This window comes from Dasypus novemcinctus, chromosome 20 (assembly GCF_030445035.2).
Source record: "Dasypus novemcinctus isolate mDasNov1 chromosome 20, mDasNov1.1.hap2, whole genome shotgun sequence".
NCBI lineage: Eukaryota > Metazoa > Chordata > Mammalia > Cingulata > Dasypodidae > Dasypus > Dasypus novemcinctus.
Window position 1 is genome coordinate 25280069 of NC_080692.1, and position 27796 is coordinate 25307864.

The 27796-nt window shown below is 40.8% G+C and overlaps 2 protein-coding genes across 2 annotated transcripts in view; one reads left to right on the forward strand and one right to left on the reverse strand.

The window, feature by feature from the left end:
* The window catches only part of LOC101415726 (antigen WC1.1-like), a 66033-nt gene extending 62946 nt beyond the window's left edge, over positions 1 to 3087 (forward strand). The window contains exons 13-14 of the mRNA XM_058282333.1: positions 1228 to 1374; positions 2966 to 3087. Coding sequence (XP_058138316.1) covers positions 1228 to 1374; positions 2966 to 3087 — 269 coding nt within the window. The remainder of the gene's footprint in view (positions 1 to 1227; positions 1375 to 2965) is intronic.
* Positions 3088 to 19070: 15983 nt separating this feature from the next.
* Positions 19071 to 27796, reverse strand: part of LOC101423803 (uncharacterized) — a 446281-nt gene continuing 437555 nt past the window's right edge. The window contains 6 exon segments of the mRNA XM_071210051.1: positions 19071 to 19213; positions 19506 to 19615; positions 19692 to 19791; positions 26430 to 26535; positions 26537 to 26772; positions 26865 to 27173. Coding sequence (XP_071066152.1) covers positions 19071 to 19213; positions 19506 to 19615; positions 19692 to 19791; positions 26430 to 26535; positions 26537 to 26772; positions 26865 to 27173 — 1004 coding nt within the window.

Sequence of the window (27796 nt, forward strand, 5' to 3'; positions counted from 1 at the left end):
AAGCCCTCTCTCTACATGCCTGGAGCTTCAAGATTTCCTCTAAACCTTGACATTGGGCCTCATGCTATGGGAAAGCTTTTGCTGTTTGTCTCTGATGGTTTTCTCCCTAGTAGGAAATCTGTCTGGTGACTCAGTGACAAGGCTGCCGTATTACACAGGGGACAATGAGGAGGATGGAAACCCCGAATCTACCCCAGGTAGTAGGAGTTGTTCTTCCTGTGCATGGTGGTGGTGAGGAGGAGGAAGCTCATCTACAAGGATGTCCATCTGTGTTTAGGATGGGAAGGATCTCTTCTCTCCAGTTGGCAGTCATTCTTTCCTCTATCTGCTTGCTCTGTGACCTCAAAAAGGGAAAGACTAGACTCATTTCTGTTTCCACAGATGCTTCTACTCAGTCATGTTTAATGTACTGTTATAGATTCAAAAACCATATTTTAAAATAACATCTGGAACTGAAAATCTCAAAAATTCCATCGTGAGAAAGAACACTGGGGAAAGTGGTTTTGAAATAGTGTAATATTTGGAACATTTTGTAGTTTATGTGTATAATGAATGAGAAAAATTGACTCTGGTATAGCTCTAGATTACATGGAGTACATGGTGCCTGTACTTATCAACTACAAGAAGCTCTTATTTGCAAGGGAACTAAGAGGAGAATGCTCACCTTTCATCTTTCTCAGGTAGTAGAGTTGGACAGCCCATAGGTGGGGGCAAATACAGAACGACTCTGTGGATCGTGAGGTCAACAGAGCACTGGAAGGTCTGTGATTACATTGGTGGGATCTCCTGTCTGTGGGCGATACCCAGGCCTCCTTCTCCCCAGCAACTCCATGTCTCTCACAGCCTCAGAAAATAAGGGAATACTTGGGTTCTCTCAGAACAGATTCACAGCCCCTCAGTCACAGATATGTAAACATTATGTGTTTCAGACTCTGTTACCAAAAGTTTGAAAATAGTGGCTTAAACTCATAGCACAATAGCTTTTATTTAAGCTTTATGGTGTGTGAGGCCATTTTAGAAAAATATTATTACCTTAAAATATTGGAATATTTTAAGGATTTGCATGTTTTATGGGAATATTGAAATCAAATATGTGCCTTGGGACAGCCTTGAAATATGGGACCTCTATTTATCAACTATAATAATCTCTACATTATAAAGGGTTTGGGGTGTCATCTAGTCCACCTCATAATTTGCTATTCCACCTAAGTCCTTGTCTGCTTTCAGAGCCTCCAGGGCAACAAGTTGATGCCACAGGAAATGGTTATGATGATGTTGAAGAATTACCTGTTCCTGAAATTCCTCCTTTCCCTCAGATGAATGGGAATTATTCTTTCTCAGAGGACGGAGATGATGCCAGGTATTCCCAGACAGGTGAGTGGACAGCTGTCTCTAGTAGTGTTACTACTTTGTCATACAAAAGGTGAATTTGGACCCATCAATAGTTGTTTTTTTCTGCACTACCAGAATCTTGGTAACTTGGTCAATTTAAATAAGATGAGCTCTTTCTTATTCCTGATAGTGCAACTATTTTATCTCCTCTGAGAGGAGGAATATGAGGAATATATTGTATCCTTTGTGTCCATGCCCACAATCCCTTGGATATGGACATGCAGAGCTTTTTTTTTTTTTTTAAAGATTTATTTATTTATTTAATTTCCCCCCCTCCCCTGGTTGTCTGTTCTTGGTGTCTTTTTGCTGCGTCTTGTTTCTTTGTCCGCCTCTGTTGTCGTCAGCGGCACGGGAAGTGTGGGCGGCGCCATTCCTGGGCAGGCTGCACTTTCTTTTCACGCTGGGCGGCTTTCCTCACGGGCGCACTCCTTGCGCGTGGGGCTCCCCCACGCGGGGGACACCCTTGCGTGGCACGGCACTCCTTGCGCGCATCAGCACTGCGCATGGCCAGCTCCACACGGGTCAAGGAGGCCCGGGGTTTGAACCGCGGACCTCCCATGTGGTAGACGGACGCCCTAACCACTGGGCCAAAGTCCGTTTCCCCATGCAGAGCTTTTGTTCGCATTTTCACACCCCAATCTGAGACACGTGTTCTGACAATCAATTTGGAGTTTCTTTCAGGTTTTGAGAGATAACCTGGAAAGGTTTTTTAATAACAAGGTTAATTGAATTAATGTGTTATTTTGTTGCTTTTTGGGAACCACATAACCAAACATTTAAAGTTCACTTTGCCCACTATTGGTGCATGATGTGGAATGGCCTTGATTAAAGAGTCATACAATCACAGATGTGGAAGGAAACCAAGAGATAATATTCTCTCAGTGTTTCACTGACAGATGAAGAACTTCATTCTCTGTAACCAGGCCTAGATGTGAGCATGTGTTCCCTGGGGAGCAGGTGACAGTGGCATTTGATTGAACAGCCCCCTTTGGCATCTGACAGAGGATCCACGATTGTTCTCATAAGTTCTTTAGGTCAGGCTTGTTCTGTTATTGATGTTATGAGGGATCTAAGGAGGTGGCCCCATTCCTTAAGAAATCAGACTTCCTTAAGAAATCAAGTCTTTACACAGGTCAGCTGTCAGGATGCCATGGTTCTAGCGTTTCAGACAATCACAGAGTCCCACAAATTTGTTTCATGTTTTTTTCTCTTTAGTTTTTTTAATGTTATATTAAAAAAATATGAGAGGTTCCCATATATCCTCCACCCTCCTCACCCCACTCCTCCCACATCAACAACCTCTTTCATCATTGTGGCACATTCATTGCATTTGGTGAATACATTTTGGAGCACCACTGCTCCACGTGGATAATGGTTTACATTGTAGTTTACGCTCTCCCCTAGTCCACCCAGTGGTCCATGGTAGGACATACAATATCCACCATCTGTCCCTTGGAGTACCACCCAGGAAACTCCAAGTTTCTGGCCACTCTGTAGTGGTCTCTCCTTTCCCCGGGGGACCCTATTCTGTCTTTTTACACCACTGTCATCAGGATTCTCCTTGCTGTTTCAGATGCCTCTCTGCAGTCTCCTAGAGAAACTGTCAACCCTAGGGTGGAAGGCAGAAGTTCCTCATTGGTCCTGGGGCAAGGAGAAGATTGTGGGTATGATGATGTTGAACTTAGCACCCTGTAGTACCATTTTTGGAGCAAACAAGTCTGCAAAAAATATACTGTTATCTTTACAAAATAAGTGAATATCTTGTCTTTTTCATTTCTGCAAAGTTTTGATGTGTACCTGTAATGAAAATACTCCTAATAAATACTCTGAGTTTCCCAGACCAGTGTTCTTCTGTTACAATTCAAAGTATATTCACCCTGTTAACCTCAGAATATTCAGTCTTCAGACACACGCCTTTTTCCAGGTGAAATCTCATCTGAAAAGTCAGTGTTAACACCTTCCTACATGTTACATTCTTGCCTTCCTTTAGGTACAGAGAAGTACATACTTTTTTTTAGAGCATGACACTCTAAAATCAGGCCCTTAACTAAGCACTTTCTCTTAGGAAGGAAATTTATGAAATGCACAGTTGAATATTCCAAAATATTCCACCCTCCAGTTGATTCTGTCCTTGAGTACCACACATTTCAAATACAAGAGTTAGACAGAAACAATATACACTCCAGCTGAAGCTCCACAAATTAGAGTGAATCTCTAATTTCACTAAACCATCAAATGACTATTGAAATAAATTCCTTAATTGATAGTCCCAGTCTTTCACACATCACATTTTTGTGTATCCAGACAGAGAAGTTTACCTGGATCTCTTCAAGGGTTAACTCTCTGTACCAAATATGAGTTTTAATGCCTTCACAATTGTCCTAACTATACTATGTAGAATAAATCGTTTAGACCAGAGAAGACCGCATTCTCAATAGGCTGTAAGACTGAAAGGGACATAAGACCTGTTTATCAAAACAGAATCAGATGCAGTGTTGTAATGTTGTCTGGAGCGAGGGCTCGGCCTCGCTTATGCCCAAGAGTCAGGGGGGGCTCGCTCCTGCCTAACCACCGGTGGGAGGTACTCCTGAAAGGAGCACCAGTTCTTCCAGGTTTGGGGGACGCGCGGTTAAAAAGGAACCACGGAGACTGCCTGAGCGCAGGAACAGGTCTGCTTTATTGCGGAAGTACACTTGGTTATATAGGGTTGGGTGGAGGGAGGGGTTGGAGCTAGGGTGGGCTAGCTACAGGATGGTAGAGGATAGGTGGAAGTGGGCGGAGGGCTATGAGGTAAGCAGTGTCTAAAGAAGGAGGCAGATTATATGCTAGCAATGTGGGCGGGACTGGCGGGAAGGACCGCAACGGCTGGAGGGGGAAGATAACAACGGCTGGGAGAAGGGGTGGAGGGAGGCAGTAACAATGCAGAATAGCAGCATAAATATGGCAAAGAGAACCTATTTGATAGAAATCCTAAGAAATAATAGATCCCCCTGCTCTAAAGTGTGTTTTAGAGAATTGTTTGTATATAGGTTTATACCAATCCATTGATCCCAGCCAGCTCTGTGCACCAGCCAGAATCATGTATATTAATCTTGGACAAAGGGTAAGTATAGAGACAATCACACTAATTTTCCCTATTCATATATAAGCCCAAGAAATTACAAATTCAAAATAATATACAACCTAGAGCAAAGAAAATAAAGTGAAGATCTGCTGGATAAAATTCTTACACCATGATACTTTCCACTCCTGGCAAGATGTCAATCAAAAATAGAATCACACAGAAATAAATGCCTAGCAACCTTTACAAAAGGCTATGAAAGGGGAGCAGAAGTGATTCAAGCAGTTGAGTACCTGCTTTCCACATGGGAGGTCCTGGGTTCAGTCCCCAGTGCCTTCAAAAGAAAACAACAGCGAGCAGACAATCGAAAAACCAAGTCTCAGGAGAGCCAATGTGGCTTAGTAGTTAAGCACCAGCTTCCCACATATGAGGTCCCTGTTCAATCCCCAGTGGTACTTCAAAAAAAAAAGGTATGAAGGTATGAAAACTATGTTAGAGAGACAGAGTAGAAAGGGAGACAGACTAAAAGGATCTGAGAGATTGTTAAATGAAGGATAGATTTTGATCCAGGAGTTAAGAAAAAGAGCTCAAATCCATTGAGAATAAGAAAGATTATGTAAATAGATTGCAAAATCTATTCACCACCATGTAATCAGTATATGGTGGAAGAAACAAAGTGAGAAATGGTTATGGGGGGATGGGGCAAGATGGTGGCTGAGTGAGCGCACCTGAGATTCTCTGCTACAAAGAAGCGGCTGGGCAGCGTTGGAAATTCTTTGGGACCAGGCTGTTTCTGGATTTTGCAGGGCAGGAGGTGTCTGGACATTGATTTGGTGGGACGGTAACAGAGAAAATTCATCTATAAGATAAAATTGAGGCTCTATTACACGGAGGTGGGAGCTGCGTGCGGGATGCTCCCTCCTGGGGTGGGCGGAGCCGTGGCACTGGCGCTGCAGAGGTGATTTCTGGAGGCTCTGCAGTACTGGGGAATTCATAAGCCCTAGCGGGCTATTGGGGGGCTAACAGGACATGAGGCCTTCGCAGACCGATTTGGGGAGACAAACAGGAGTTTTATTGCGAAGCGGGGAATTTTTGATTGTGTACACAAATAATAGCGCTTCTGCCTAGAGCCCCGCCCCCCTAAGGCCAGCTGCCGATCTGAAGGAGCCTTAAATTGTTCACAATAAAGAGACATCACCAGGAGACTGTTTCAGGGCCTGCAGGGTGGGAGACGTCTGGAAGCCAATTAGGGGAATATTTTGCAAAGTGTGGGAATTTCGGTTTTGGACTCTTGTCGGCGTTTCCGGCTGGAGCCCCACCCCCAGGCCTGGCTACTGATCTGCGTCATTAAATTGGCTGCAGTGTAGAGGCACTCCAGGTGACTGTTCTGGGGGCTTACAGGGCGGGAGGGGTCCTGAAGTCGAATTGGTGATACAGCCACAGAATAGATCCAAGTGAGTGAGTGAATTGCGGGGTTCAGACACATAGGTTAGAGTTTGTGGATGTGACCTCTCCCATAGGGCTGGCACCCAGATGCGGGGATCCCTGAAGGCTGTGTTGCACTGCGGTGTTCCCAGGCTCCCTGATAACCAGATTTGAGGTTGCCAGGTCTGAGTCTCCTAAACCCTGGTGGCCCACACCCCAGAGACTCACACCTCTTGAGTCTTCAATACCTCAGACTTTCCATCCCTGAATCCATCATGCCCTGAGGTCCATCTGAGGTCCTTGAATGTCTTAGCCCTCAACGTTTGCATTTTTAATTTTTTGTTTTATTTTGTTTTGTTTTTATTTTATTTTTTTAATGTCCTGATTGCTAACATTGCATTATCTCCTAGTCTTTTCTCCCAGCGTATCCCCCAAAAGTCTTTTCTTCTTTCAGTTATTTAGTTTTTTTTTTTTTTATTGTTGCTCTTGTGGTTGTTCTGTATCTTTTTTCTTTTCCTTACTTGTTTCCCTTCCTTTACCCACCCCCTTTTTCTTTCTTTCTTTCTTCTCTTTTTTTTCTCTCTCTCTTTTCCCTCATTTTCTTCTTATTTTATTTTATCTTAATTATACAATAGGTGCTGCAGGGAACACCTCACATTTGCTGGGTTTCCTCATCCTCCGCTGCCTCATTTCTGTGTGAATTGATTTTGGCTACCTACACTATCCCTTTTCCCCTACATCTTGATATCCTCCATCATCTACTGTCTTTCTATATTCCACCTCCCTTTCTTTGATCCCCAAAGTGTCTAACTCTTAATTTCTAATACCTTTGTTTTGTTTTCTGTCTTTTATCCACTCTTGAAACTATTACCTTTCTTTTCTCTTTCCCTCTCTCACGAAAAACACTAGCTTTTTAATTCATACCATATTCCTCCCATATTCAGTCGACTACCTCATTATAGGTACTCTACCTACTGCTATAACTCTACACAACATACATGAATCTAATATCCATCCTCCCAGATCTCATATTGTTGCTCTGTTAACATTTATCACCAATACTACTTTACACTTTTTCCTTGCTTACACAATTGCCTTTCCCTGGCCCTAATACTTTCCTTTAAAGTGAACTCAACCAGCAATAAGAAATTAGAATAAGAAGAACAAAGTGACAAAGAGAAGATACAACACTTATGCAAAAGCAACAGCTATTAATCCCCAAGACTAGACAAAGAAGCTAAGGAACTGATTAAACCCGTCAAGATAAAATAATGACCAGACAGCAACAAAAATCTACAAATCAAACCAGTAATCAGGAAAACATGCCTGAATCCAAAGAACAAACTAAAAATCAGGAAGGGGGGCAGAACTTCGCACAAGTAATTAAAGATCTCAGAACATATATCACTGACAAATTTAATGAAGTAAAGGAAGAGGTTAACAACATGAAGACAACACTTGGAGGGGAAATTGCAGACATATGCAAAAAGATAACAGATATGATGGGAATGAACACCACAGTTCAAGAAATAAAAAATACACTAGCAGCAAATAGCAGAAGATTAGAAGAGGCAGAGGAGAGAATTAGTGATGTGGAAGACAGTACGTCGGAAATCAAACAGATAGTAGAATTGATCGATAAACACATAGAAAAAATCCAGCTAGGACTTAGGGACCTGAATGACAATGCAAAATGCACAAACATACATATTATAGGCATCCCAGAAGGAGAAGAGAAGGGAAAGGGGTCAGAAGGAGTGTTGCAGGAAATAATGGCTGAAAACTTCCCAAATCTACTGAGAGAGACAGATGTACATATCCAAGAAGCACAATGCACCCCAAACATCATAAACCCCAACAGGCCCACCCCAAGACATATACTTGTCAAATTATCCAATGCTCAAGACAAAGAGAAAATTCTAAAAGCAGCAAGAGAAAAGAAAACCATCACATACAAGGGAGGCTTCATAAGATTAAGTGCTGATTTATCATCTGAAACCATGGAGGCAAGAAGGCAGTGGTATGATATAGTCAAGGTACTAAAAGAAAAAAATTTCCAACCAAGAATACTCTGTCCAGCTAAACTAGCATTCAAAAATGATGGAGAGTTCAAAATATTCACAGATAAACAGAAACTGAAAGAGTATGCCAACAAGAAACCTCCCCTTCAAGAAATTCTAAAGGGAGTTCTGCAGGAAGAAAGGAAAAAACAGGACAGGCAGAGTTGGAGGAGAGTGTAAGAGCAACAAAAAAGACAAAAAGAGAAGGGAAAAAAAAACCAAACAAACAAAATATGACAAACACAAGTCCAATCAAAATATGGCTAACATAAATAATTCCTTTAAAGTAATAACACTGAATGTCAACGGATTAAACTCACCTATCAAAAGATTCAGACTGGGACATTGGATAAGGAAATATGACCCATCTATATGCTGTCTACAAGAGACACATCTTAGACCCAGAGACTCATGGAGGCTGAAAGTGAATGGTTGGAAAACAATCTTACAAGCAAACAATAACCAAAAAAAGGCAGGAGTAGCTATATTAATATCAGACAAAATAGACTTTAAATGCGAAACAATTGTGAGAGACAAAGAAGGATACTACATATTAGTGAAAAGGACAATCTGTCAAGAAGAACAAACAATCATAAATATTTATGCTCCTAACAAGTGCACCTCTAAATATGTGAGACAAACGCTGGAAAAATGAAGTGAAAGAATAGATGTATCTACAATTATAGTGGGGGATTTTAATACACCACTATCAACTCTGGACAGAACATCTCAAAAGAGAATCACTAAAGAAACAAAATATTTGAACAGTATATTAGAGGAGCTGGATCTAATAGACATATACAGATCATTACACCCAAACACAGCAGGATATACATTTTTCTCAAGTGCACATGGATCATTCTCCAAGACAGACCATATACTAGGCCACAAAGAAAGGCTTAATGAATTCAGAAAGATCGAAATCATACAAAATAATATCTCTGACCACAGTGGAGTGAAGCTGGAAATCTGCAAGCACCAGAGGTCCAGATTTCACACCAAGATTTGGAAATTAAACAGCACACTCTTAGAAAAACAGTGGGTGAAAGAGGAAACCTCAAAAGAAATCAATGACTACCTTGAAACAAATGATAATGATAACACAACATACCAAAATGTATGGGATGCAGCAAAAGCAGTATTGAGAGGGAAATTTATAGCCATAAATTCATATATCAAAAAAGAAGAAACAGCAAAAATTGAAGAACTAACTGCACATGTGGAGGAATTAGAAAAAAACAACAAAGTAATCCAACAGGAAGAAGAAGGACGGTAATAACAAAGATAAGAGCATAACTAAATGAAATAGAAAATAAGAAAGCAGTCGAAAAGATAAATAAGACCAAGAACTGGTTTTTTGAGAAGATCAATAAAATTGACAAACCCTTAGTGAGACTAACAAAGAAAAAAAGAAGATGCAAATACACAAAATAAGAAATGAGAAAGGAGATATCACCACTGACCCCACAGAAATAAAGACTATCATAAGAGGATACTTTGAAAAACTATATTCCAACAAAAATGACAATTCAGAGGAAAAAGACAAATTCCTAGAAACACATAAGCAGCCTATATTGACGAAAGAAGAAATTGATGATCTCAACAAACCAATCACAAGCAGAGAGATAGAATCAGTCATTAAAAACCTACCAACTAAGAAGAGCCCAGGGCCAGATGGCTTCATAAGTGAATTCTACAAAACATTCCAGAAAGAACTAACACCAATCCTGCTGAAACTATTCCAAAAAATTAAAACAGAAGGAACATTGCCTAACTCCTTCTATGATGCCAACATTACCCTAATACCAAAGCCAAACAAAGATACCACAAGAAAGGAAAATTACAGACCAATTTCTCTAATGAACCTAGACGCAAAAATACTTAACAAAATACTTGCTAATCGTATTCAACAACACATTAAATGAATTATACACCATGACCAAGTGGGATTCATTCCAGGTATGCAAGGATGGTTCAACATAAGAAAATCAATCAATGTAATACACCATATAAACAGATTGAAGGAAAAAAATCACATGATTGTATCTATAGATGCAGAAAAAGCATTTGACAAAATACAGCACCCTTTCTTGATAAAACCACTCCAAAAGATCGGAATACAAGGAAATTTTTTGAACATGATAAAGAGTATATATGAAAAACCTACAGCCAACATTATTTAAAATGGAGAAATCCTAAAAACCTTCCCTCTAAAGTCAGGAACAAGACAAGGATGCCCACACTCTCCCCTTCTATTTAACATTGTCTTAGAAGTACTTGCTCAAGCACTGAGGCAAGAACCAGATATAAAAGGCATTCAAATTGAAAAGGAAGAAGTCAAAATTTCATTATTTGCAGATGACATGATCCTATACATAGAAAACCCTGAGAGGTCTACAACAAAGCTTCTAGAACTCATAAATGAGTTTAGTAAAGTTACAGGTTATAAGATCAATGTGCAAAAATCAGTAGCATATCTGTACACCAATAATGATCAAGATCAGGAGGAAATCAAGAAACAAATACCATTCACAATAGTAAATAAAAAAATCAAGTATTTAGGAATAAATTTAAAGATGTAAGAAACTTATACACTGAGAACTATACAAAACTCTTCAAGGAAATCAAAGAAGACCTAAATAAATGGAAGAATATTCCCTGTTCATGGATAGGAAGACTGAATATTATTAAGATGTCTATCCTACCAAAACTGATCTACACATTCAATGCAATCCCAATAAAAATCAACACAGCCTTCTTTAAGGAAGTAAAAAAACTAACTAAGAAATTTATTTGGAAAGGAAAGAGGCCCCGAATAGCCAAAGACATATTGAAAAAGAAAAATGAAATTGGAGGAATCACACTACTAGACTTCAAGACATACTACAAAGCTACAGTAGTGAAAACAGCATGGTATTGGCATAAGGAGAGACACACAGACCAATGGAATTGAATTGAAAGTTCTGATATAGAACCTCATATAGATAGCCATATAATATTCGATAAAGCCACTAAACCCTCTCAACTGTGAGAGAACGGCCTATTTAACAAATGGTGCCTGAAGAACTGGATATCCATATGTAGAAGAATGAAAGAGGATTACCATCTCACACCTTATACAAAGATCAACTCAAGATGGATCAAGACCTAAATATAAGAGCCGAGACCATAAAGACCTTGGAAAGCAGTGTAGGGAAACATCTACAAGACCTTGTAGTAGGAAATGGCTTCATGAATATCAAACCAAAAGCACGAGCAGCAAAAGAACAAATAGATAAATGGGACTTCCTCAAAATTAAAGCCTTCTGCACCTCAAAGGAGTTTGTCAAGAAAGTAAAAAGGGAACCTACACAATGGGAGAAATATTTGGCAACCATATTCTGATAAGAGACTTATGACTTGCATATATAAAGAACTCCTATATCTTGAAAATAAAAAGATAAACAGCCCATTTAAAAAATGGGAAAAAGATTTAAACAGACACTTCTCCAAAGAAGAAATACAAATGGCTAAAAAGCACATGAAAAAATGCTCCAAATCTCTAGCTATCAGGGAAATGCAAATCAAAACTACAATGAGATACCATCTTACTCCCATAAGATTGGCAGCTATGAAAAAACAGAAGAATACAAATGTTGGAAGGATGTGAGGAAATGGGAACACTCATCCATTGCTGGTGGGAAGGCAGAAGGATCCAACCATTCTGGAGGACAGTTTGGCAGTTTCTGAAAAAACTAACCATAGATTTGCCATATGACCCAGCAATTCCACTGCTGGGTATATACCCAGCAGAACTGAAAACAAGGATACAAACTGATATATGCACACCAATGTTCATAGCAGCATTGTTCACTATCGCCAAAAGTTGGAATCAGCCCAAATGCCCATCAACAGATGAGTGGATCAATAAAATGTGGTATATACATACAATGGAATACTACTCGGCTTTAAGAACAAATACACTACAAACATACGTGATAACATGGATGAATCTTGAGAACCTTATGTTGAGTGAAGCAACCCAGGCATTGAAGGACAAATACTACATGACCTCAATGATATGAAATAAGTAATCTGCCTCAGAGAGCTAGAGACTGGAGGATAGGCTTACAGGAAATCGGGGGATGGAGGAAGGATGTGAGCTTACATCTGCAGGGGTGGACTCTATGATAAGCTAACAGTAAGTATGAGCACAAAGAAGAGATAAAATGGGGCAAGGGGTTGCCTTTGGGTGGAGCTTTGCAGGTTTGAGGGGGGCTGAGGATGGGCGGATGGGTAAAATTGCCCAAAAAATTGGGGGGCGGGAGGGGCAACATACGAACATAGGAGAGTGTCAGGTGTTGGTTGAGAGTAAAATGCTGAGAAAACCGTATCAAAATATAATTAGGAGGGTTACCTGTTTAGGATGCTTGGAGGGGATGGTCTGACGCAGGACAGACTCCTGGGGAATGTCTGAATGCTCATTTTGCCAGGGTGGGTTGTACCATTGGGTAGAGACCCAAGTAGTGAGAGTGGGGGTGGACCCACATCCTGGGGAGGACTAATGCCATCAAATAGAGGGAAATGTATCTCTCGAGAGAAATGGTGGCTCCCAGGGCATTAGGGCAGTTGAGCAAGTCAGGCCCTGAACAGTGTTGCAAGTATCTCTGGACATGGCTCCTCAGGAAATGGAGATTGGCTGTCGCTGTGGGCCCCAAGTGGAGGGGAAAATGGATATTGAATGGGTGGAACGAAGGTAAATGTGGGGGCAAGAGAGGAGTTTCGTGAGAGTACACAAGGATGGATATAAAATGTGTAATATTACACCAAAACATATAGGGGACGACAGACTAATAATGTAAACCATAATGTAAAACATAGGATAACTAAAAAATTTAGAAAACTGTATAGCCTAAAGTATTTACCACAATGTAAGCACAGATGTCACCTTGTTTGAAAGCTATTGTCTAGGAGTCTGTACATCAGTTTCAGTAAATATGATATGAATAAGTTAAAAGATTATCGCTGTGGAAGGGAAAAGGTTTTATGGTGGATGTGTGGGAGTACTGTATATTGTATATATGAATTACTGTAATCTAAGGCTCTTGTGAAGAGAAGCTCAATAATTAGGAAAAAAGAAAAGAAAAAGATAGGGTGTAGAATTTTTCCAAATCAATATGTATTCTATATCTAACTTTTAAACTCATTGCTATATTCCATTTTACTAGTAAGGGAACCTGACATTATATTGGGCTTCACTTTTCAGGAAGTTTTGGATCACAGAGTGGTTCAACAATGGCAGCGGAGGAATACTGGTATGGGATGTTATTGACAGGCGATATATGGTTGATAGGGAGTTATACAGGGCATATGTCCAGGGTGCATGGAAATGTTTGGATATACTCATAGTGGAAACAATTAAAAACAACAGCTGGGGGGGGGGGGTACTGGGTTACTGGCCGGGGCGGGGGGGGGGGGGCTCTGTTGTGGTTCCTAGGGGAGCAGCGGCAGTCCCCCAGGTGCAACGGTAAGGAACAGGAAGGAAGGAGGGTCCAACAGTGAGCCCCTGATACTAATGACTATGCTTATGAGCCTATACACCTGAAATAAGAACAAGGCCTAGAGCAGCACTGTGCCTAAGAGTTGCCTCCTGACAGCCTCCATGTTACTCAAATGTGGCCAGTCTCGAAGCCAAACTCAGCATGTAAATGCACTGCCTTCCCCCCAGCGTGGGACATGACACCTGGGGATGATCCTCCCTGGCACCGAGGGATCACTACCAAGTACCAGCTGATGACGTAACTAGAAAATGACCTTAAATTAAAGGTTTAACATGGACCAACAGAATATTCCTGTCTACATATAATAACAGGAGTTAAAAATGCTGCTTGACCTAAAGTAAGGGGGAAATGGAAAAGACAAATGAGTTCATATGGCTATGAGTTTCTAAAAAAGAGTCTGGAGGTTGTCAGAAGGATTGCCTTTATGCACACCTGAGCAGATTCTCAGAGACAGATTTTTGAGGGCTAAAAAGACCCACAGGTTCTATGGTCATGGCAGATGGGGTTCACTGCCATGTCAGTTGGCCCTTCTTTGGAGCTGGTGTTTCTGTGTGATGGAGCTGGACTCAGATGTGATCTTTTTTCACAAGACTTTCATGGTACTTTACTGGAATTTTAGTTGGTGCTGGGGCTTAGGATATATCTAGGGGATTTGAATCTCTGGACTGACAATATGATAGCCAGGCCCTGAGCCTCAAGAGACTTCAGCTCCTACACTCTGATTTATTGGACTTACCCCACTCAGCTAACATGGAGTTGAAGAATGTCAACCACCACACCATGGAGCCTAAAGTGCCTACAACTGAAAGCAGGAGGATTGCATCCAGTATCCATGTGCAATCTAAGCCCCCTCTTGACATAGATGTGGAATGGACACAACCAAGCCAAGGTCCACAGAAAGGAGGAATACAGTAAGGATCAGAGTGGACTTAATGATATTCTATTCATGAACTATTGTGGTTAATAATTGAGAAAATGTGGCATTGATGTGGAAAAAGTGGCCATGGTGGCTGCTGGGTGTGGGGAAGGGGAAGAAGAGAAGAGATGTGGAGGCATTCTCGGGACTTGGAGTTGTCCTGGGTGGTGCCCCAGGGACAAGTGCCGGATGTTGTATGTCCTCCCATGGCCCACTGGATGGAACGTGGGAAAGTGTGGGCTATGGTGTGGAACATGGGACATGGGTTGCAGTGATGCCCGGAGATGTACTCACCAGACGAAATGGATGTGACATGATGATGGGGGAGAGTGTTACTGTGGGGGGAGTGGTGGGGTGGGGGCGGTGGGGGCGAATGGGGACCTCATTTTTTTTAATGTAATATCTTAAAAAAAAATGAATAACTTGAGTAGAATTTGGAAAAAAAATGGTCATATACATTTCTGGATATAAACAACAGAGAGGTTTAATATTACACTTTATCACCCAGCAGCATCTCATCTGTTAATAAGAGCAGAGCACTGAGCTGATGCTTATCTATAGGCAGCGAAGATAATGCCAGAAAAATTATACAAAATACAAGAAATGCCTACGGTGACTGTGGTCCCTCTGCTGCAACAGCACCAATCTTGCATTCCAGGTATAAATGAGGGAGGGGCGGATTCCAACACGTCCTACTGACCCAGTGTGGAAAGATTATCAGAGTTAACATACAGTCTGTGTGGACATCTATGATAAGCATTAAATTGCTACACAGAGCATTTATGAATCAGGACTGAGATAAAACAAAGATTTGCTGAGAAGTAGAAATAAGTAGGTCGTAGTCACTACCAATCACTAACTGGAGAAGCAACTAGAAAGAGACCTTGAATAAAAGGGTCAACTCAGACCAGCAGAATATCTCAGCCTACATGTTGGATCAAGTATTAAAAAACTGCTCTTTGACCTTGAATAAAAGGGGGAAATGGCAAAGACAAATGAGTTGATATGGCTAAGAGTCTTCCAAAAAGAGTTGGGAGGTCATCAGAGGGGTCGCTCTTAGGCACACCTCAGCAAGACACCAGAAGAAGCCAAAATAGATACAACCCTAGGTACTGGTTCTCCTGAAGGCTAAGGAGATTTACAGGTATATAATCATGCCAGATGGATTTGGAGCTCTGTGCCATGTCAGAGGGCCCTACTTTGGAATTTGTGCTCCTGAGTGTGACAGAGCTGGACTCAGATGTGACTTTTCAACACATACCTCTTCCGTCACTTTTACTGAACCTTTGGTTGGTGCTAGGGATTGTCCATGCTTAGGAGACTTGAATCTCTGGACTGCCCATGTACCAGCTGGGACCTGAGCCTCAGCAGAGTTGTGACTCCTACTCTCTGGTTCATTGGTCTTACCCAGGTCAGCTAACAGGGAGGTGAAGATGGTCAACCACCACACCAGAGAATCAAGAGTGCCTACAACTGCAAGCAGAGGAATTGCATCCATCATCCATGTGGAATCTAAGTCCCCTCTTGATCTAGAAGTGGAGGGGACATTGCCATCCCAGAGTCCACAGAATGGAGGAATAAAATATGGACTAGAGCAGACTTACTGATATTCTACTATGAAACTATTGTAACAAGTAATAGAAGAAATTTTAGCATCGAAGTGAAGACAGTGGCCACAGTAGTTGCTGAGGGCAAGGAGAGGGTAGAAGAGATGTGATGTGGGGACATTTTTGGGATTTATGTTGCCTTAATGATATTGCAGGGTCAGATACTGGACTTTATATATCCTGCCATAACCCACTGAATGTACTGGGGGAGAGTTCAAACTACAGGATAAACTATTATCTGTGTAGGGCAGGAGTGCCCCAAAATGTGTTCACTGAGTGCAATGAGGGTGCCGCAATGATGAGGGAGGTTGTTGGAGTGGGAAGAGTGGGGTGAGGGGGGATGGGCGATGTACAGGAACCTCTTATAATTTTTAGTGTAACATTTTTTTGGTGATGTATATATATTAAAAAAAACAATTTACAAAAATGATGTGGGGAGTGGGGAGTGGGTTATATGGGAACCTCTTATGTTTTTTGTTTTTTTATGTTTTTAAATGTAACATTCCTTTTGATCTATCAATTAAAAAATTAAAAAAAAAGAAGGTCATACTCATCATAATTTGGGAAATGCAATTAGATCAGACTCATGAAGGAGAGCTGAAAAAATAATTCAGAAGAGAAGAATTCCAGCAGATCAGTGGAATCATCATCAAACTGGATGTTGTGCCCCCTCTTGATTTAGAGGTGGAGGGGACATTGCCATCCCTGGGACCTCAGGATGGAGGAATAAAATATGGATTAGAGTGGGGAAAAAAAAGACCTTGAATATATATCTGAAAGGTATTGAAGGATTTCACTTTTTATTAATTTCCTAATTTTAGTGGATTTTAAATATCTGAATATAGTTTTGCAAATATCACTAGGAAACCTTGTGAGATGTTTAAACCTATACTGATGGATATATAGATATGTATGACAATAAATTTCTTTTATGTAAAAAAAAAAACTGGATGTTGGATGCCCTGCCCATCATTTTTTGCAGGTCTTTACTTTCAAACACAGTAGTTTCCAATCTCATCTTAGACCAAGTAATGTGGTTCCTCTCAATGGAGACTGGTATTTAGAAATGAAGGTCTGGGTCCTGGATGAACTCTTTGCTCCTGGGATGAGATTGCTTTAATGCCCTTTCAGCAGACAGAGTATGATATAGATGGTTCCAAATCGTTTGTTCATACAGACTCCTCTAATTCCAATCCAATACCACATAGTTTTTCTCTCTTTTCCCTCTTCCATATTTGAAGTTTCCTTCTCCAATAATGATAATCCCAACTCCCAGAAGTTTTAATATATTTACACATTTGCTCATTCCTACAAGTCATAAGCTACTTTCAGAATTGCTATACCCACAGCATTGTCAACATCAAATATATTAAGGAAAGGTCAAGATTGTGTTGAAGTTCTTTTTGTCTTAGATTAAGGGGCCATAGTACAAGTACTGAGTTCAAAATTACTAGGATCATTTTCTTTTTCTCTTTTATATGGTTATGTTTTTCATCTGACATATAGTTCTGTTCATTTGTTTCTATATACCAACCGTGCAATATATGAAGAGTGCTATTTCTTCAGCATTACTGACAGACTGTTAAAAGATTTTGAATTTTTGCCAGTCTGATAGAGGAGAAATAGTATCTTAGTGCAGTTTTAATTTGTATTGCTTTTATTATAAGTGAAACATATTTTCATACTTAATGACAATTTTATCCCAGGGAGGAAGCCCACTGGTCTTAAATTCTTCCTCTGATAGTTCACTCCTATAAGACCCCTCTAATCACATGTGTAATATCCAAGTAGCCAGAAGTTCCTATATTTCTGTCTATATTCCTTCTGGATTTTCTCTATTAAGTTTTCTTCTTTTTGCCTTCTTGTCCTCTTTGGATGATTGCCAGTCTAGCCTCCATTAGCTTGCGGTAAGGAGAGAAAGAAGTTGACATAATTCACTTAGAAAGCTTTTACAATTGGACAGAAAGAAGTGACAATCTCCCAAACAAAGAAGAGAAAGTAATAGAGAAGAATGAATGGATTTAACAGGATTTGATGGCCTACCAGATATGAGAAAATAATGAGGTGGGTTCTGTATGGGCTTAACTAATAGTTAGCAAACATGGGAGTAAGATGAGAAAGGTAGAGGTAGTTATATAGGATTAGATTTTTAGTTGGTCCAAGAAAATTTGGGCAGGGTAAGGAAACTATCGACATCCCCTGCAATGCCAACAATCTCAACTTTGAAACTCACAGTCCTATCTGTTGCCTAGGAATTAAGAGGAGATGAACTGGCATCTCAGTGAAAAACATACATGAATGTTCAGGATTATTTTTCCATGAGATCATCTTGCTAGAAATGAAGGCCCAGTGTGGACCAAGTTTAGAGTCCCCTATCTAAGTAAGAGTGAACTAGAACTTTTATGTGCCTGGGCAAGGTAATGCCTTGAGTATCCTGTGGGGGAGGTGAGAAAACAGATCAGTTCACTCCTCTAGGGGAAACTGTGTTTGGGACAAATACTATAAGAGAAATTGATATGAAACTTGCTAAATTATCAAGAAAGCAAAAAGCATTTTGTTCAGAATATTTACTTGTGAACAATTTCCGTGCAGTACAGTTATAGGTCAGTATTATTGTATTGGAATACAGGCAATTCAAATATCTAAGGCTTCAGCTCATTCTTTTTTAACAATTTCATATATATATATTTATTTGTTTGTTTGTCTCCCCTCCCCCCCACTCAGTTGTCTGCTCTCTGTGTCCATTCGCTGTGTGTTCTTCTGTGACCTCTTCTATCCTTATCAGCGGCACGGGAATCTGTGTTTCTTTTTGTTGTGTCATCTTGTGTCAGCTCTCCATGTGTGTGGCACCACTCCTGGGCAGGCTGAACTTTCTTTTCGCTCTCCTTATGGGGCGTATTCCTTGCGTGTGGGGCTCCCCTAAGCGGGGACACCCCTGCGTGGCATGGCACTCCTTGTACACATCAGCACTGTGCATGGGCCAGTGAACCACGGACCTCCTATGTGGTAGACGGATGCCCTATCCACTGGGCCAAGTCTGCTTCTCTTCAGCTCTTTCTTAATACAACATCATTGGAGAGCCATTGTAGATGTTCCAGGGGCACTCAGCTCACCATACCCACTGTCCCAATCCCCCCAACCCCTGGGTAGCCAGGGGCTATCTTCAAACTTCCCAGAATCAACTGCTTCTCTAGGGAGCTGTAGAGAAAAGCCTGAAACAGCAAAGAAAAGCCTCATTAAAACTGTGACAAATACAGGCCAGAACCCATGGTGGCAGCATGGTCAAGCACATGTTGCAGACAAAGCATCTGTATTAGGGTTCTCTAGGGAAATGGAATCAACAAGAGGTATCTGTCAATAGTATGCTATTTTATGAGTCTCTCACGCAGCCGTGGGAATGCATAAGTCCAGGTTCCACAGGCAGGCTGCAACCAGGGGCTCCAATGGAAGTCCAATGAAGGTTCTTGATGAGTTCTGGGAGATGATGGCTGTCCAAAGACAAACTTGGAAATTCTCTCTCAATGCCGTCATCACAGATGGTGCCCCAGGAGCCCTGATGAAGGACCTCCACTCTCCCTACACAGCGACCGCCCCTGTCTGCCAGGCAGAGCTATCTGCTCTCTGAGGGAGAGAGTCAGGTCAACGGGGGCGTTTTTACAGGATGGGAAGGGCTTCCTGGTCCCAGGAGACCCCTCATCTGGGCAGTTGGCAGCACTCTCCTCCGAGGCCACAGAACCCACAGGATCAGACATGGAGTCATTGCACCAAGGCTCTAGCTGGGTCTGGTTTCCTACAGAAAGTTGTGACTAGAGTTTCCTAGTTTCGAGAACAAGAAGACGGGTTAATTAATGTAGGTGAGATGTTGTAACTTCAGAGGCAACTATTATGGAGAATTCTGCTTTTGACAATGGCAAACCTACCTAGTTTAAGCAAATCATTGTACAGAGAATGACTTCAGAAAAGCTGGAATACATAAATCCTGGTTAGCAACATTGTAGTGTTACTGAGACAGCAATAAGTTTTGGAGCCAAGCTCTCAGAGAGAACTGAAGGCCAGAGGTGGGCGCCTTCCCACTGAGGCATTTGCCAATTCAAAGGCAAGAGTGTGACCTGAAAAGCTCAACAGAGTTTTTGATAGACTCACAACGGTGCCAGAGCAGAAATTATAATGCAGGGTCTGCCCAGCACGAGGATCTGCATTAAACAACCAGAAAACATGAACTTCTATAGAGGGAAGTATGACCATTCTCATAAGGATAGATCCCCAGCTCCTAGTCTCCTCAATTCCCTTTAAATAAGATGATCTGACCCTAACTCAGGGGCCTGCAAAAGCAAAATGAAATCCTTTCTGAAGGGTTTCTACAACTCATATACAATATACATATACAATGTCTAAAAATAAAAAAGTACCCAAACAGAAGAGATTTGAAAAAAAACCAAGAGGGAAAGGACACATTAGGAAGAAAGGCACAGGGAATCCTGCTTTTGGAGTTATCTGACAGGGATTTAATAACCATGAATAAAATGTTCAAGGAATTAAATGACAAGAACTGATATTTTGGCAGAAAATGATAGTCACTTGGAAATTCTTGACCTGAAAAAGTCATTAACTAAAACTAACAATTCAAAGGATGAGTGCAGCAGCACAACAGCATAAGATAGAAACACTTAACTAAAAAATCAGATGAAAATGCATAGAACAAAGCACAGAAAGAAAAAAGAATGGAAAATAGAGTAAGGGGCATAAGAGATGTGGTGAAAAGTTCTAACATTCGCATATATTAATATTAAGTCTGGCATAAAGAAGGTCACAATTGACAGAACTAAAAGTAAAAATTGGAAAAGCCACTATCACAGTGGGATAGTTCAGCATACATATGGTGGTATTTAAACATATGTACAAATTCTTTGATGCCACATCCATGAGACCTCGTGACCTTTGTGAGTGGCATGTAAGCAACAGAATGCAGGGAAGGTAACACTGCTTACTACTTATAAGAAACACACCATAAATAACACAGAAAGGTCATAATACAAAATGATGAAAAAGAAATACCATGCAAAGAAATATGGTGTGGCATAATTAACATCATATGAAGTAAAAATTACGTAAAAAAAAGTTGCTAAAGAGGGATATTTCATATTTTGAACAGGCATAATCTAACATGAAGATAAAACAATTCTTAATTTGTATTTAATATAAAATAAGCTTTGAAACGCATGGAGCAAAAACTAATAAAACGTAAATAAGAAATAGACAATCATTTAGAGATTTTAACACACTTCTGTCAGTAATTGATTGCGGTCACCCCTCGGGCTGAAGTGTGGTTTGCTGGCCTGGTGAGGGGGGACGGCCACGGTAGGCCTATTCCAAACCGCTGCCCCCATAATAGGGTGGTTGGTTGGGCCCACCGCCACCCCTGAAGGAAGCTCGGCATGGGCGCAGAGTGCCCTCGGGTCTCCCCTTCTCGGCAGCCATGCTTCCGCGGCCGCCCCTCCTCCCGGATGGCACCACACGATGCCGGTGGGGTGGCACCCTTCTTCTTCTTTCTCCCTGCGCAGGCGCAGGGCGGAAAAATCCAGTCTGCCCTTTTCCCTCCCCCCGACAGCAGCAACAGCCAGGCGTGGGCGGGAAACTCCAGTCTGCCCTCTACCCCAGCAACAGCAGCCACCAATCACTAAACCCTGCCACTTCCCCCAGCAACAGCAACAGCCAATCCCTAATCACCACCCCTCCCCCGTCCAGTACCCCCCACTGACCTTTCCCCAGCAACCAATCAGAACAGGGCGTGGCTTCGACCAATCAGCCTTCCCCAGCCCCTATAAAACTGTTGCCTCTCCCTCAATAAAGTGGACTTGCGTGTTTACCTTGTCTCCGCGGTAGTTCTTCTGCCGTGCGCCCTCCAGTCCTGAGAGCCCCTGACAAGGGCCTGGCCTCCCTTGTCCCCAGTTCGTCGCCTGCTTCTCCGGGCGACCCCCTCGTCGCCGGCTTCGCAGGGCGACCCCGTCAGCCGAACCGCGCAACCCCTGTGAGACCGACCCCTCGTCTGCTGCCGGACCGACCCCTCGTCCCAAGTGGGACCGACCCCTCGTCCCAAGCGGGACCGACCCCTCGTCCAAAGCTGGACCGACCCCTCGTCCGCAGCCAGACCCCACCTCTACCGACCGAGCAAGCCGCCGCAATTGATGGAAAAAAGATATAAATGAGTAGACATATGGAAGAGATGTGTAATATGGTTAACAAATTTAATTAATTGACATGTATATAGAAAGACATGCATCCAAGAAATATAGGAAACACATTTTCAGGTACACATGGAACATTTATAAAAAAAATATTACATGCTGGATTATAAACTAATCTCAATAAATTTCAAATGGTTTATATCACATACAGTATTTTGTCTGCATATGGTGCAATTGAGCTAAAAATTAGTAACAAAACACTAACTAAAATTTTTCAGTTGTTTGGAAATTACAAAATAAAGTTCTAAATAAAACAAAGCTAATTAGAATGACTTTTAACCTAAACGATAATAAGTATACAACAAAACCAAATCTTTCACTAGAGTCAAATTTAAAGCCTAAATGCATATAATAAAAATAAAGTCTGAAAATCAATGCTAAAAACATTCATATCTGGAAGATAAAAGAATATAAAATCAAACCAAAGAAAGTAGAAAAAAGAAGTAGTAAAGGTAATCACAGAAATCAATGATACAGACAAAGCCATTGATAATATACTACTTAATAAAAATGACTTAATAAACAATAGAAGATCTGAATAATCCTGAATTTGTTAAAGATGCTGAATTTGTAATTAAAAACTTTCACTAACAACAAACAAAACCAAATCAACCAATGAAACAAAAAGGAAAGAAATTCCAGGCCCAGATGGCTTTCACAGTTCATAGCTAGTAGTACTGTGTCAATTTAAAATTTTCTGAATTTGATAGCTATATAGTTGTTATATGAATATCTTTGTACTTATGAATGAATGATGAAGTACCTAAGAGTAAAGGGACATGATGTTTGTAAGACAGTTTATTGTTAAGAGGAAAAGAAACCCAAGCATATATATTTTGTGGATGAGTAAGTATATATGTATATGCACAATAATTAATATATATATGTATATATATTTGTAAAATGTTAATATGTGAATCTGGGTGAAGGTTGTAAGGGGGTTCTTTATGTGATTCTTGCAACTTTTCTGTAAGTTTGTGATTATTTAAAAATAAAAAGTTATACAAATACATAGCAAAATAAAGACAACACCAAACTCTTGCAGAGGATAAAAAAGGAGGAAAAAATTTCCACCTCATTTTATGAGAACAGCTAAGTCTTCATATATAAAACTTTGCCTGGAAAGGAGAATTACAGACCAATGTCTTTAATGCATATAGATGCAGAATTCATGAAGAAAATATTAGGAATTTGAATCCAGAGATGTATAAAAAGAATACACCAATTCTCTTGTATTCTTCAGGTTGTCTAGAAATGGTGTTTGTTCCAGAAATGCAAGATTAATGTAACATTTGAAAACGAAATACGTAAAATTCACCACAGTAATAAATTTAAGAAAAGAATCACATAATCATGGCATTAGGTATGGAAAAAGCATTTGACAAGATTCAACACCTATATATGATAAATTCTTTTAGCATTTGGAAATAGGTGGGTTTTTCTGATAAGGGCCATTATAATAGCCAGACAATATTCTTTTAGCATATTGGAAAGAGGTGGGTTTTTCTGATAAGGGCCGTTATAATTTTTGGTACTTTGCAGATACAAAGTATCAAAAATCTGTTGCCTTCATAAAGGGTATTTATTTGGGGCAGAAGCTTACAGTCACAAGGTCCTAATGAATCTAATTCAAGGTACCATAAGAGGTACTTTCTCACCCAAAGCCATTTTCCAAATGTCACATGTTGAAGCAAGATGGTGGGAGATGTCAGCTTTCCTTCTTCCTCTTAAGGCTCTGTCGCCTCATCGCAGCTGTAGGCTGGCATAGGGCTCATGTCTCTTTCTGGGCTCAGCTGCTCTGGTCTCTTCAGATGGTCAGCTGTAAACTACCAGGCAAACGGATCATCTCTTCCTGGGGCTTCTGCCTTGTCTATGGATCTGGCTCTCTTCATCTGCGTTCTTCTGTGTATCTACTTCTGGACTTTCTTGATTATCTGTTTACATAGCCCACCAAGGAGGTAGGGACTCAAACTGAGTCACCGTAATGACATGTTTGAATCAAAGCCCTAATCTTGATTTAATAAAGTAAAAGTGAAACCTCTGAATACAATAAAATCAATGGGGGTATCATGCCCAGAGGAACAGATCAGTTTACAAAAATAATCAAATATCCCTTTTTGGAATTCATAAATAATATCAAACTTCCACAGCCACATAAAAAAATCCTGGAAAAAATATCTCAGTGGTGGAATATTAAAAAATGAAAATGAAAAGCTCTATGAAAAACACCATCCAAAACATAAATCACCTAAAAGAAAACTTAGTCAAAGATGACCAAGACCTCTGAGAAAAATTAAAGGAGACCTGAACAAATGGAGGGACACACGTTATGAATGAATTGGGAGACTCAATACTGTCAGAATCAGTTATCTCCAAATTCATATGTAGATTAAAAACAATCTCAATCAAAATACTATCATGCTATTTGTTTTGGTGAAAAATGACAAACTAATTCTATAATTTATAAGGAAATGCAAAGTACCAAGAATGGCTAACATAGTCAGGAAGAAAAGCAACAAAGTTTGATAAGGTACTTCACATATCAAGAATTAAAGTTACAAGAACTAAGGAAGTATGGTACTGATGGAAGGATAGACAAATGATATGATGGAATAGAATAGAAAGTCCAGAAAATGCTCAGACATACATAGACTGTTTATGACAAAGGTGGTATTACAGTGGGGAAAGGATCAGAGTCCTTTTATATGGATATCCTTATAAAAATATAAAACTTGATCTCTATCTCACAGTATACATAAATATCAATTCTAGAAGTAGTATGCAATTCTGTGCAAAAGAAAAATAATTAAACCTGTAAAATACTGTGTGCGAACATCTTCAGAATCTTGAGGTAGGCAAAGTTATCTTAAAAACGAAACAAGGGAAGGGGATTTTGCCCAACGGATGGGGCGTCTGCCTACCACATGGGAGGTCCAACGCTCAAACGCAGGGCCTCCTGACCCCTGTGATGAGCTGGCCCACATGCAGTGCTGATGCGTGCAAGGAGTGCCCTGCCAGGCAGGGGTGTCCCCCGTGTAGGGGAGACCCACGCTCAAGGAGTAAGCCCCATAAAGAGAGCTGCCCAGTGTGAAAAAAGTGCAGCCTGCCCAGGAATGGCACCGCACACACAGAGAGCTGATGCAGCAAGATGATGCAACAAAAAGAGACACAGATTCCTGGTGCCACTGACAAGAATACAAGTGGACACAGAAGAACACACACAGTGAATGGACACAGAGAGCAGGCAACTGGGGTGGGGGTGGGGGAGGGAGACAGGAAGGGGAGAGAAATAAAAAAAATAAAAATAAAATAAGGGAAATAAGAAGTATTAAGGGGACAGGAAAAAGTTGCTAAATTGTGCTTCATTAAAATTAAGAACCCAGCTAATTAAAAATATGATTAAGAGTGTGAAAACAAAAAGCCATGGTTTAAACACATAGAATAAATACATGCACATCTGATCCAAAAGTTAAATTCACAATTATTTGTGTCATCATTATTTGTAATAGTCAAGAATTGAAAGAACTCAAAATTTCTATCATTAGTTGAATGAATCAATACATTGTCATGTGGTCATTCAATGAAATAATTTATCATGATAATAATGAAACACTGCTATACACAACAATATAGATGAATCATGAACATAATATTGAGGATCAAAGAAGTTAAACATAAAAGAGAACATACTGAAGGATATTCGATAATATTGAAAAAAATCAGCAAAAATATTGAGTCAAAGGAGTTGCACGCAGGACAATAAGTATATGCCTTTATATAAAGTTCAAAAACAGGCAAAACTATTTTGTGGTAGCAGAGTTTAGGAGAGTGATTTCCTTTGGAGAAGAGGAGGGCACAGTGATTGCTGGGGTGGGCAGGTGGCTTCTGGGTGCAGCTGACACTTTGCTAACCTGGGTTGTGGTTACAGACTGTGTTCGTGTTATTATAATTCATTATGCTATGCACTGATTGTTTATACTTTTCTCTTTAAATTATATTTAAATATAGTTAACCATGTTCATTAAAAAAAAAATAGAATAGTTTTTAACATCCATGACCCTAAACTGAGAGATGAATGAACAATGGGAGGAGCCACAATCACCACGACATGCCCACTTTTGAAGATGGCTTTTTCACATTCTCTGCTTGTCGGTGCATTTCACTCAAGGGGCCTCCTGAGTACCACTGAGTCTGCACCTGTCTCTTACCTGGTAGATCACAGAGGCTGTGTTTCCATGGGTACAGTCAGGGATCCCCAAGGCAGTCACAGGGCATTGCCACAAAAAAGAACTCAGTCCCTGAGCAATGAAATCAGTATTTCCAGATCCTGTTATCTCTTTCCACAAATTATGGTCCTTTTGGGGTAGAGCTGGCAACTCCACAGCCGAGCTGATGGCAAACCACATTGGCATTGGCCATGTTCCAGTGGGAGGCACAGAGTGCTCTCCAGCGTCCAGAAATATTCATCTCCAGTTGTCCCTCACACTGAGAGCTGCCATTTTTCATGAGCCGCACTTCTGTGTACTCTGAAAGGACAAGACAGGGATTCAGCAAAACCTCGTGTTCTTCTTACCTAAGAAGGTATGGGGGCAGGTCAAAATCCTGCTATGAGTCTCACCTGAACAGACAGTGTGAACTGACCCACTGTGGTGACAATTGCCTCAAGGGCGGGGCACTTTGGGGCAAAACCAGAGCTCCTGCTCCTGCCCCTTACATTGGAAACCTTCAGCGCAGACTTGACCTTCAGCCTCTCTGAAGGGCACATCCCTCACTACAGACCCAGCCTTACCACACTGCAGCTCTGCACAGATGACCTGGGCAGTGGGCAACGTGAAGTTCCTGTCAGACTCTGCAGTCCAGTCTCCTCCAGAATGCACTTCCACTCACCCTGAGCAGGGTCCATCCCCTCCAGCCAGGTGCACAAATCCTAAGGGAGAAAAAACAAACCCAGGGAGTGGTCATCGTCCTGGCTTGGCATTTGGAAGTGACATCTTACAAGCAGTGGTGTGAAAGTCTCCACTCCCACCCAGGAATGGAGCATGCGGAGAGGATTCAACAGGTGGTATCTGAATACATCATCCATGAGTGCGTTTCTGAAGACAGATCCAGGAGGGATTTTCAGGGTCAATTCAGAACTGCTGAATTCCAGGAAATTTGGAGTCAGCTAAAAAAGAAAATTTCTCATCTGAGGTCTGATACCCAGGCAATTATATGAGAACATTAATTTTATGAATTTTACTCTAATCACTTCCCTCTTAAAAGAGTTAAGATCCCACTGGCCCAGGCCAAGAGCAAAACAATGAAGCCAAAAACTGCCCTGCGCAATTTATCTTTTTCTCAGATTTCCCTCCAATTTTCATCAAGGAAGATGATGCACAAATCCCTTGGGAGGGTTCTATATTTTCCTGAAGGTTAGGGCATTATCTCAGAACTTAGCAAGGAGGTATGCTCTTCAATCAGGTTTGAGCCATTGGACCAGTATTTGTGAAAGGTAGAAATGTGCCATTTACTACTGAAAATGCTTGGGTTATCTAATAAAACAATCAGGGA